At 39.1% G+C, this 12,722-nt stretch overlaps 2 protein-coding genes across 2 annotated transcripts; one reads left to right on the top strand and one right to left on the bottom strand.

Annotated features, from left to right (window-relative positions):
- Nucleotides 1-2,496: 2,496 nt before the first annotated feature.
- LOC310949075 (zona pellucida sperm-binding protein 3-like) lies at nucleotides 2,497-4,612 on the bottom strand (the record flags this gene model as incomplete). Its single annotated transcript, XM_083916408.1, has 8 exons — nucleotides 2,497-2,561; nucleotides 2,776-2,936; nucleotides 3,021-3,103; nucleotides 3,200-3,317; nucleotides 3,408-3,585; nucleotides 3,672-3,775; nucleotides 3,918-4,036; nucleotides 4,160-4,612. The coding sequence occupies 8 exons, from the start codon at nucleotides 4,610-4,612 to the stop codon at nucleotides 2,497-2,499; spliced, it is 1,281 nt and encodes a 426-aa protein (XP_083772534.1).
- A 3,679-nt stretch (nucleotides 4,613-8,291) lies between these two features.
- LOC310949884 (zona pellucida sperm-binding protein 4-like) lies at nucleotides 8,292-10,309 on the top strand. Its single transcript, XM_083917486.1, has 8 exons — nucleotides 8,292-8,388; nucleotides 8,512-8,693; nucleotides 8,787-8,884; nucleotides 9,112-9,269; nucleotides 9,348-9,540; nucleotides 9,638-9,824; nucleotides 9,921-9,996; nucleotides 10,195-10,309. The coding sequence occupies exons 1-8, from the start codon at nucleotides 8,367-8,369 to the stop codon at nucleotides 10,296-10,298; spliced, it is 1,020 nt and encodes a 339-aa protein (XP_083773612.1). The 5' UTR covers nucleotides 8,292-8,366; the 3' UTR covers nucleotides 10,299-10,309.
- Nucleotides 10,310-12,722: the final 2,413 nt, after the last annotated feature.

The following is a 12,722-nucleotide window of genomic DNA, read 5'->3' as shown; positions in this document are numbered from 1 at the left end:
ATAATACATTAAAAAAAAAAAAAATTCCAGTGTGATTTTCACATTTTGCCTTACAACATTCAAGTGAAAAAGTTTTTTTCAAAATTTCTGAAAATTAATAAAAAAAATAAAAAACTAGAATAGCAGGGTTGGAAAAGTGATGAGACCCAGATGTAATACTTTGTGGAGGCACATTTTGCTTTAATTACAGCCATCAGTCTGTTTGGATATGTCTCTACCAGCTTTGTGCACCTAGACTGGGGAATATTTCCCCATTCTTCCTGCAGATCTGTTCGAGTTCAGTCAAATTCTGTGGTGAGCGGCGATGGACTGCACTCTTCAAGTCCATCCACAGATGTTCTGTAGGATTCAGGTAAGGGCTCTGCCTCGGCCACTCCAGGGCATTCACCTTCCTGTCCTTTAGCCACTGTGTTGTTTTCATGGCAATGGGTTTTTGGTCGTTGTCATGCTGGAAGGTGAACCACCTGCCCATTTTCAAGTGTCTAGCAGAGGGCCACAGGTTTTCCTCCAGAATTTGGGTGGACTTGGCAGCATCCTATTTCCCTCAATCCTGAACACTTGCTCAGTCCCTGCTGAAGAGAAACAAGCCAACAACATAATTGCTGCCACCACCATGCTCCACTGTAGGTATGGAGTGTTCGGTTTGGTTTCTGCAAAACATAGCACTTGGAGTTAAGCCCAAAAAGTTCTGTTTTGATCTCATCTGACTTTAAAACCTTTTGCCACATGGCATCAGAATCTTCAGCATGTTTTTATCATACTGTTAAAGAGACTCAGTGTGACATTTTTTAAAAGAGAGTTCTTTCTTGCCACTCTGCCATACATGTAGAACTTGTGAAATTATTGTCACATGCACAGATCGACCAACTTCTGCCATTTAGACTCGTTACTCTTTTAAGGTCACCATGGGCCTCTTGGTAGCTTCCCTGGTGAATCTTTTCCTGACTCCGTCATCCAGTTTGAAGGGGCGGCCCGATCTAGGCAATGTCTGGGTGATGCCATATGCCTTCCACTTCTGGACAATACTATTAACGGTACACAGAGGGAAAGTTAAAGCTTTTGAAATCTTTTAATATCCTTCTCCTAACTTGTGCCTATCTACAACTTTATCCTGGAGCTCTATCACTTAAATGTTGTGATGAAAAATGCGTCAATCACTCTGGAAAACAAAAATATATTTATTTTTTATCATTTCAGGCTGTAAAACAAAAAAGTGACTATTTCAAAAGGTCATCATGACTTTCTATAGACACTGTATGCTTTCTGTACATGATGTCCATGTGTTGTGCCTTTTTAAATGTATGCTGCATTGAAAAGAACTGACTTGTGTGAAAATGATTATCCCCTTGGAGACAATAAGGAACCTAACATACATATGAAAATACATATTTTGTTTTGTAAAGAATAATAATCATAATCCGTCATACAGAAGTATAAAAGAAGTAAAGTAGAAATATTTTGTATTGAGATTGGCATTGCCTTAAGATGAGAGAGGCTGATGGTTGCAGTTTTCCCTCCCTTTTTATTAATCACAGATTGTAAATGAAATCAAACAGTGAATCCTGGGACCATAAGAGGAACTGTGCTGAATTGAACAGTGTGGAGCTGTTCAATGCCTGCGGTGCTGAAGTACAGTACATTACTAAGCTGCAGTTACCATCTGTGTAACACAAGGGGGCGGAAAATGTTCACCCACTGGGTGAAAACCTGATGAGCCTTTGAAATGCTTTTGTATCACTCTTCTGGACTTGTCATGACTCTCTAAGTTATTCAGCCAACAAACAGTGATGAAACGAAGGGTGAAGTCCATACTAACTGACCATTGTACCCAATGCTTTTCTTACTTAATAAATTGATTGTTTATTTTATGCTTTTTTTATTTTGAATTACTATATGAATATATATTAAATTATTACTTTATTCTTTATACCTTTTTATTTTTGCACTTTGGATTTTCTACAACATGCAATTTTCATGCAACTTCATTTCACCTTGCATATTTGATGTTTGCTATAACTTCCTTTGTTGTTGCAGTACACCATGTTTCTTGTTAATTGTCCTGAATTGTGTTCTGGGGACTGTATTGAATGGAATTGAATTGAATTGAATTGAAATCAAAGTGAAATCAGTATATGTCTTAAGAGAAAATGGAAAGCATTTGCCTTTACTTTTATGGTTCTATCCAGTAAATGACACAAGTCACACAATTGCATTTTTATTTCCATAGAATGGAAGGATTAACAGTCTATGAGCAGATGTGGTCCATATGTTACATTTAGCATTACACAGAGGGCAATGCAAAGCAAGTTACACTTTAATCTTCTCCTAGTTCTTACACTTTTGTTATGTTAAATGTAGATTACTTAAGTAAATGTGGCTTCTTTCCTTGTTTAAACTGAACTATTAACAAGAAGCAAGTGAATAACATGCAGTTTTAAACCAATGAGCCAATGTTTATTTTGATGGCTACAGCCAGGGCAGATGAGGGAAATCGAGTTAAGCGGCCAGCCTCTCTTCAATGGAGATGGGCCCGAGGGTGACATCACCTTCCCATTCGAAAACTAAGGAAGAGAGACAGCAAATGTGTTACAGTATGCACCACTTTGGTCGTCTTACAACACAGGCAAGAATACAGTAAGAAGTAAACTCATCATGATATTGGGAACATTATATCAACACTGATTAAAGGAAATTGTACGATATAATATGTTAACTGTTCATTATTCCTCCGATTATATCAAATGTCTTAAACATTTTTTATTAAAATACTGGTACCTTCGCTTTCTGACACATCACGGACTTTCCTTCCAGTTTTATAGGTGCCACCACCCCAGCTACCAGTTGCGACCGCAGCTCCACCTGTGACAGGGACTGGACCCAAATTGGCAGATTCGCAGGAGCCACAAGCTGCATCAGCTCCACTGGCCTCCTTCCACCTAGGGAGATTAGAGATGCAAGCAATGAATACTGTATCAATTCTCCAATCACACTTTTCTACACATGCTCAAATGCAGACTCACCCATTGATGTAGGAACAAGCTCTATGATTCTGGTCAAGGGGAAAGGCAGCAGATGTTGCTCTCAAGTGGCAGGTAATGTAGAGCTGTCGGATTAATAAGGGTTTGGGTTATTATTTGAAGTATTTTCACTGTTTTTAATGTGTAGCAGAACATATTAAATCAGTCTTTGAGATGCTTACCAGTCCACTGTCAGCACCCTGGAACCTGAAGGCCTCCAACTGGAACTGAAGCTTGTTCTCTACAGTGCGAGGCATGAATTTAGAGTCAGAGCCTGTGAGCCTACCATCAAGCATACACCTGCATGCAGAAAAAACATATAAATGAATATTAGCAATGCACAAAAATGTGGTTGGAATCAACTTCAACAAACTCATTAAACCACCTCACCCATGGTTATCAATGAAGGCATATTTAGGGTCGGCGTTCATGTCAGGTGCGAGGGTTGCTACGCATCTGTCCACATAAACACGGAGGGGCACATGGAAATACTGCTTGACGATAGCTTCGATATGTATGATGTCTCCCAGGTAATACTGGTAGCTTGGTCTCTCATATTGGAAGTCCTCTGTGCAATGAGATAATGACATTTTACTAATTTGAAATTAGTTCCCCAAACCTTTTAATCTGCAGATGAATTGCTCTTTAACTTACCCATCATGAGTTTCAAGGTGAAGTATAAGAATTCTTCTGCCACCTTTACCGCAGAGAATGGGATCCACAGGGGGTCGAGAGCAAGGCTGCTAACATTGTGCTTCCTGAATGATTAAATATGTTTTCTTAGAATGCAGACTGAAGCAATTCATGGATCATATATGATTTAAAGATGCTTATGTCATAGAGTGGGGTTTATTTAATTGTTTATCTGTCTATTACCACAACTCTCACTAGTCTACCTACCTTGGGTAGTGGCATTGCACAATGACAGCAGCTTTGGAGGTCCTCACCACAGGAGACGCACCCAGACTTTTGGGATCATAGTTCAGAGTGAAGGTGTAGATGAGAGCATCGTCTGTCATCTAATTGAGAAATAACAATAAGTGCAAACCAATAGCATCATACATGAAAATATTTTTGCCATAGTTAGAATCAATGTCCATTACAATTTATTTTTCAATGAATGGCAACTTCATTGTGCTTACCGCTAATACGCTTTGACAATCGTGCAATTCTGCCTCAAAAATCAGCACTTGAGCATTTCCATCCTCTCCGACAGCATTACAGTTTCCCAGGGTAAGGTCGTTAGGTTGGATGAACTGGCCAATCCCAAACATGTCCTTTTTGACTTCCACATGAGCATCCCTCTCTCTGCACTCGACAGCAACACTTGCAGCAGGAACGGGTTGCCTCAGCTCGAAAGGCACCTCGACTTTGGGCTCAGGCGCGGCCTCTACAGGGTATACCCAAGTGAGTTTTTCTTCAAATTTCTGCTTTGCCTGTTGGGGATATTGAGCTCCCTGTTTGGTGGGCGCCTGTCCCTGTGTGGCTGGCTTGTATCCAGGTTTTGACGGCTTGTAAGCATCATATTGAGCATCACAGAAGCTGCCAAACAAGGCCAGTGCCACAAGGCACACAGCAGTACACTTGGTCACCATGGCTTCACAACAACAAGTGATCCGCACAGTCCACTAATGCTGTAAGAAGGATGGAAATGTGCACCCACTTTTATAATACAGTGAGCATGTTTGCTACCATTACATCCCCGCCCCCTCTGTTGGCCATTTCCCAATCAGACCTGAGGAGTGTAAACCTTAGCCAATGAAATGATTGCAGTTGTTGGTTGAAAGCAATGCCTATATTATGGTGAGGCATCTTCGGATGGCTTTAGGTTATTTATTCTTTTAATGAATCAAGTATTACTGTGCCAAGAAAACACAAGCAGTGTATAGAAATGTTCTTTTAAACACAAAACCATACATTTCAAATATCAATGTCAATCAATGTGAGGGCGATGTACCAGACAAAAGAACAATAGCATCATGATGACATTTCAAAGTTACAATCTTTTTTTCAGCCAAGTGAGAAAACATATAAAAATAGTTGGCAAACATGCACTCAGAAAGTAGCGGTCACAAAAGGTTATGGTGACCCTAGATTAGATCTACCTGCCCTCAACATGACATGTCAAACTCAGTTTTTTGCCAAAGTACATTTTGTGAAGGGCTGCAAATCAATATGACTCCAACTGTCTCCAAACATCTCCAACTTTGTCAATAACGATTCAACAGCAAATTACATGCAAAGTATAAAAAGATAAATCAAAGTTTATGTTTTTTACTGTATATAATCTTTTTAGCAGCTATACATGCTGTTTGACTGAAGTAGTCTGTGTGTAGTTGGCCAGTTTCTTCCCATTGCTGCATACAACAGTGCATAACATTGATATGGGGAAAATGAAATAGTCACTGTGACTAAGAAGCTAAAAAAATGCTGGCATGTTTCAAGTGTCCAAACCTATATCCCAGCAGACAGCATTTCATTACACATTTAAGAGTTCAAAATGGTTACTATCCTGGATTTCTATTTTCAAATTGTTTGTTCTCAGTAAGGTTGCAGACATCAATTCCTAACATGTGTAGGTTTTCAGAAGCACCTTAATAGTGTTCAAAACAATGTTCAATGAATCAAACTTACTGCTCTGCGTTCCTCTAGTGATCCAGTTGCAACTTGGTCTCAGGCCCATGCTTTAGATGAATAATTTAATCCCCCAAACCAATGCAGTTCATCCAGTGTGTCTTCTGAGAGCAATGATCCAAGACTTACTAAAGGCCTTATCAAAGAAATGTGTGCATCCATCATGGCCAAATTACAGGGGAGTGAGATTTCCAACAGTTTGGTGTCATCAATTGTAGGAGATTTAGAGGAACTAACAACAAATACCAAGTAAGCTTAAGGTAAGGGAAACATTATTTAACACTATTTTTTTGATTTACCTTTAACTGAGTCAAACATATCTGGAGTAAATTTCTACGAAATAATCTTGTCAAAACATGTTTGGCCCCAGTTTAAAAGTTAAAAGCTTGATTTGTTAGTTGTGATGCAATGGGAGATGACATGCCAGTCTTTTTTATTGACAAACAAGCTAATCACAGAGATTACTTTGATTACCATCAATAATTACACAAAATATTGTATGCAAAGCCCGTACAATCTTTCAGATGATAGTTTGCGCAATAAACCCTCATTTGCAATGTTTGAATGTAAGGCAAGGCAGGGCAACTTTGTTTGTATAGCAAAATTCAACAACAAGGTAATTCAAAGTGCTTTACATAAAACATTAAAAGCACTGGGAGAAATAACACATAAAACATATACATTTAAAACACATAAGAGGTCATTTAAAACATATAAAAGATTTAAAATGCATAAAAGGTCATTTAAAGGGTAAAAGGACAAAATAAATGTTATTGGAATCCATTCTTACTGGTTAATTTCAGTGTCATTTGTTAAAGATAATATAACTCAGAGCAGTGTTATGTTTGTGGGAGTTAATTCGACACTGGACGTTTTGCTGTGTACAGAGCCTTAGCCCAACTATTATCTCAAACTATTATCTTAATTTACATCAATCCCAAAAATACCAAGTGACTATTCTAACACTAATATATATTTGTCCTGTTACTAATTTCTAAGGGGGTACCCTTTATTAGATATATTAAGTTATAACTTATCCAGAGATGAGATTTATTCAATTATAATTCTAAACAATCACAAATATAAATGTAACTTTAACACATTCATTTCTATGTGAAAAACAGCTTTACATTGAGTGCAATATCAAACCACCCGGATTCCTCACAGGAAATAATACTTCTGTACAAATCTCACAATATTTCCCCAGGATAATCAAATATCTTCTTTGTATTTCACTGAAATGAGATATTACAGGTATACAGGTATTAAAGAACATAACATTGTTTGGTGATTTCTGAAATTCAGTTCTGTTTATATTAAAAGGTATTTAGTAAAGGAAAACCATTTTAAATTAATTTTAAGGATTACTACTGTTTCCAGAAGGTTATTTGCCTAGAGTCATATCACCAATCAATGTATTTTTATCAACAGGTTTCATAAAATCTTACAAAATAGTTAGGTAAGAAAAGGTGACGGCTAAATGTAGGTCCCAAAATGACTTGATTAAGGAAAGGACACAGTTTGGTTAGTATTTCTGGAACATGAACACGGGTCCCCCGGGTGAAAGTCCTGAGTGAACCAGTAATAAATAGGTTGATCACATATAAATTACAGTGCATTACTTTCCTATGTAGGAAGAGTGAATGAGAACATCCTGCTCCAATTCAAGAGATCTCCAGTTTTCTAATGTATTGACATGAACAGAACGAATAAATTAATTGAATCTCATATGTAATGTGGACTTGTAATGCTGCTTTTGAATGTTGAAAGACTTGATATATACCTGCGGACCTGCTTCCCCCCAAACACTTTAGTTATTCTTTAAACATGAAAAAATTCTGATGACACTTGTTCTAAAAACAATGTCATCTAGGTCTCATTTATAACAGCATAACAAGAGGTATTACAAGCCCAAATACAAGGTGACCTTCACATTGTAGGTCATACAGACCCTGTGAAGGTTGTTGTTTTGAAATTGTACAAACAAGCTGGACTTTCTTCCATGAAGAATCGATAACAATCCGATTCTACCTCTCTGCTCTCTAGCAAGCAGGGATAAGATATAATCAATAAATATAAATGTTTATGGAATGGCAAGGTTGCTATTATGTGTACTGTTATAATCTCCTGATACAATATCTCTGAAATTTGTTCTTCCAGTTTACTTTTTTCACATTACCTCTAATCTCTTCAGGGCATCACCACAGACATACCAGTAACTGGAGCTTTTGATTGGCTGCTGTGGGCAGCAAATAGATGTGAGTCATCGACAAGTCAACGTGATCAATACCTTATAAAAGTCGAAATATTTGCCCCCTATTTTTCACAGCATCTGGTGTTCTTCGTGAATCACTCAGCTGTGACGCCATAACAATGAAGTTGATTTGTGGTGGTCTGCTGGCAGTTACCCTGCTTGGCTGTCTGGCTGAGGCTCAATATTCAAAGCCGATGCCTAAGCCGATGCCTAAGCCTCAGGTTCCGAAATACACACCTCAGAAGCAAGATCAACAGCAACAGGCTCACCACAAACAGTATGCAGCTGTGGCGCCTCAGCAGACCCAGCAGACCCAAATGACCAAGCAAACCACGAAGATCAGTGCTCCTACAGAAGTATTTCACTCTTGTGAAGTGGCTGAACACCTCAAGATACAATGTGGAGCTCCTGGCACCGCTGCTTCAGATTGTGAGAGCATACACTGCTGCTTTGATGGACGTATGTGCTTTTATGGCAAACACGGTAAGAATGTTTCTATTACTTACAGAACGACATGGCTATCCTATTCAGACACTTGTTGTCACAATTTTTTCAAAGGCTAAAGCAGGAGCACTGGTCTTTATTTTATAATTTTTTGTTTTTCAGTGACTCTACAGTGCACCAAAGATGCCCAATTTATCGTGGTGGTGGCCAGAGACGCAACCCTACCCAACATTGACTTGGAGACTATTTCTTTTATGGGAAACGAAAACTGCAGTCCAGTTGGTGTCACTTCTGCTTTTGCCATCTACCAGTTCCCTGTCACTGCCTGCGGCACTGTCATGACGGTAAGGGCTGTGACCAATTTGACTTTTCAGTTGGATTTCTATTAATTTTCGTTGGGTAGTAACAATTATTGAAATATTCCCAATTTACTATAGGAAGAGCCTGGGGTTATAATCTATGAGAACAGGATGTCCTCCTCTTTTGAAATCGCCATAGGAGAAAGAGGAGCCATTACCAGGGACAGCCACTTTGAGTATGCTTTTCTTTCTTTGGTCACAATTTATAAAATGACTACTGCTAGTACTACTACTACTACTACTACTACTACTACTACTATTCAGCTATGGCTTACAGCATTCAGACAACTCAGTTAAATTACCTTGAATTCCCTACAATGCATTAGGGTGAGTTCATTGTGGAAATTTGCAAGTCAAACTCCAATGAAATCCTGACTGACATAATCCTTATTTCTTGTCTCAGGCTGATTGTCCAGTGTAGATATATTGGTGTCACAGTTGAGGCTCTGGTCATTGAGGTTGGCCTGGTTCCTCCACCACCTCCAGTTGCAGCTCCTGGACCTCTGCGTGTGCAGCTGCAGATTGCCAACGGACAGTGCTTTACCAAGGGTTGTGTGGAAGGTAAGTGTTATGGAGATATTTTGTTCTGTTCTGTTCTGTTCTCATGGCAGTCACCAACCAGTCTTTCTGTTTGAGCAGAGGATGTGGTCTACAGCTCCTTTTTCGCCAATTCTGACTACCCTGTCACAAGGGTCCTCAGGGAACCTGTGTACGTTGACATTGAAATGCTGGAGAGGACTGATCCCAACCTGGTCTTGACTCTCGGAAGATGCTGGGCAACTTCTGACCCCTATCCTCATAGTCTTCCTCAGTGGGACTTGCTGATTGATGGGTAAGAGTAAGTGTTAATTTCACTTAGAAATAGGCATTTATAATACATAGTATATGCTGAGACAGTCTATATATCACTCTTTTGCTTCTTGCCATAGCTGCCCATACCGCGATGACCGTTACCTGACCACCGTGATCCCTATGACCGCTGCATCAGGACTCCAGTACCCAAGCCACCACAGCCGTTTTATGTTTAAGATGTTCACATTTGTGGGTGATGAAGCTGCCAGTGCCGGCAAGGGAGGTGCTTCAGATGTGCGGGTTATGACTCCTCTGAAGGTCAAGGTATAGGATACAATTTTCTCAAAAAAAAGTTTTAATTTATATTGTATTATTATTTTTGATATTGACTTGACAAACAATACATTTGTTTTTGGCCAGATCTATATCCACTGTGACGTAGCTGTGTGCCAGCCTTCTCTTGGAAATAACTGTCTACCTAGGTGCTTCAGAAAGAGTAAGTAGAAGGCTACAGCATTCACTTTGATGATGTACAGCACCACTGTGGTGTTAGTCTGAACACTATGCATTTGTTTTCGACTGAAAACAGTAAGCTAGAAGACGTCTTGTTTTTTAGGTGATATCTGACATAAGTTTGTGTCCTACCTAACCTCGAGTCTGACAGCAGCTGACCATTGCCATTTATTGTTCACAGAGAGAGACATTCTTGCATCGGGCCAGAGTGGCGCCAGATCCGAGACCACTGTGGTGAGCAGTCATGAGCTGATCATCACGGACCCAAGCCAGAGTGTCCAGTAACAACATGCAGACAGAATCTTTGAAATCTCTGTTCCCAATGTAATACTGAAACGTGATTTAGTTTCAAATAAATCTCCAAGTTGCTGAATCGGGTGTCTGATCTTATAAAATGTCGTTCAGATACATCGTTTGCATTAATACTGTAGAAAATATATGACAAGGGCTGGGTATGGCTATAGACTGTATAATAAAGTGCCTTAAACCTGCATTCTTTCTAATTTCTGGCAGGGGGCGACTCCACTGGTTGCAAAAAGAAGTCAATTGCTATAGTAGTCAATCACAAACCTCCATATTTCTCACTTGATTTATTAGGCATGGCTACCTTTTGATTGACACCTCGTCGTGCTAATGACAGGGTGGAGGTCTAGCGGTGTATATACTGACTTTTACCCTCTCCTAGTGTGTTTTCACTTCATCAGTGTTAATTGCAACATTTTGATTAACTGATAACAACCGAGGAGTTTAACTGATAATGTCTAGCTTGCATTAACTTGGTGTATTGCTGGTAATACATCTAATACGCTGCGCTTAACCAACCAAACCCAACCAATGGGTGATGTCACTGTAGCTATGTCCATCTCGGTATGACCACTTATTTCTCTACAAATTCTCAATATAAAACATTGTGAGAAGGGAAATATCACTCTCTGATTGAACTGCTTAGGGTTCCTGAGTAGACAAAGCTTCATATTAAGGGGGCACAAGCAAAAAAATAAATTATCTAGCCACACACTGTATGGATCTAGCCTTTATTTAAAAGCACATCTCTTAGTATACAATCATAAACTACGACATGATCTATTCATTTGATTTTCTATGAAACCACAAAGGTGTATGTCACAAATATTATAGACCAAAGATCTTCAACAGGGGGTTCGGAACCTCCAGAGGGTCCTCAGAGATTCTTCCTGGGGTCCGCCAAATTGTTTGATAATCTTTCCAGTTTGTCTTTTTCAAAAATATGTCTGAAAATATACATTGACATGAATGCAACATATTTATTGCCAAGATAACTTTGTGAAAAAATAAATCAATACATTTACACAACCTTGATGACAGGCTTATTGGCTTATAGGTAAGGTAGCCTCTAAGGTAGCCATGCTTGAGCTGAATGATTTGCCTTCCAAACCATAGACTGTATTGTCATACGTTTAGTATGTTTAAAGGTTGAATATGGGGAATGAGCAGAACACCGCCATCTAGTGTCTCATTATCGTAGTCACAACAACAGAAAATAATTCCACCACTGAGTTCCGTTTAAGCCTGTTTGAACCAATCCCCTCCAGGAAATGGCACCATAAAAACAAATATTGCAGAGGATTTGGACTGACAGTTACTGTTAGCCGATACAGCTAAATAAACATGAAAGTTAGCTTATCAAGGAGAAACATAGTCATTTGGGCATGCGTTTTAATGTCATTGAACTCCTTTATCTCAGTCCATCGGGTGAATGCTTGGCCTATGTTGACTCTGGTTTTTGCTCGTCTCTGGTCACTCAGCTGCTGGGACAAATAAGCAGCTGCAGGATTGGCAAACTCCAATTCACCCAGTGCCAATCAACAGAAGCTGCAGTGAAAAACACACAACCCTGGCAACCCGCAATGCCGGCTGGTACAATGTAAACAGGACTTGACAGAAAGTCATTGTCAAACCTGTACAAAAAAATGACATTAATTCAGACTAAAAATATATATTTTTTATGGAAAATCAATACTTTCATTCTGTACCCCTCAAAAGGCCCCTATGGGTGTATTATTTTTAAAATGATATAGCTTGTAATAAAGGTTATACATATTCAACCTTTAACATTAACATATGATGTATACATATATGAATATCAGAATCAGAATCAGAATCAGAATCAGGTTTATTGCCAGGCAATTTTCATTGCAAGGAATTTGACTTGATTTGACAGTGCCTACATAAATATAAACATGAACACAAGCAAACTAAACATATGGCATTGAATTATATACATGAAATATAAGTGAGTGTGTTTGTATGACCAGTGCAATATGTTAATAATGATGATATACACCATTAACAGCTTTGTTTAAAGGCTTTAGGCCACCCTAGTTGTTAGGCTCACTTTAATTTGCAACTCAATTCAACACAGTATTTGTATAAGGTGGTCCCTGTTTCGTCTCTCTTTCAGCTAAGGCATTGGTGTCGAAGTCAAGGCCCGGGGGCCAGATCCGGCCCGCGAATGAATTACCTCGGCCCCCGGGATGATATTTGATTAGTATTAGAACCGGCTCGCACGCCACAGCCATTACCCACAATGCAACGATAGCCCGCAAACTCACTGCAACGCCGCAAGTGGGCAGCCTCGGCTTCATTATTCGTCAGAATTCAGGGCAGATGTTAACTTTCTTATTGGTTCAATAGGTTATATGCAATCATTTTAATATGTTTTAATAAACA

The sequence above is a fragment of the Echiichthys vipera genome, assembly GCF_963691815.1.
Source record: "Echiichthys vipera genome assembly, chromosome: 7".
NCBI lineage: Eukaryota > Metazoa > Chordata > Actinopteri > Perciformes > Trachinidae > Echiichthys > Echiichthys vipera.
This window is presented reverse-complemented; position numbering and strand designations above follow the sequence as displayed.

Coding starts and splice junctions, on each gene's coding strand:
- LOC310949884 (XM_083917486.1), top strand. CDS start 8,367: ATGTGCTTTTATGGCAAACACG. Junction 9,270..9,347: donor TACCAAGGGTTGTGTGGAAG/GTAAGTGTTATG, acceptor CTGTTTGAGCAG/AGGATGTGGTCTACAGCTCC. Junction 9,997..10,194: donor ACCTAGGTGCTTCAGAAAGA/GTAAGTAGAAGG, acceptor TATTGTTCACAG/AGAGAGACATTCTTGCATCG.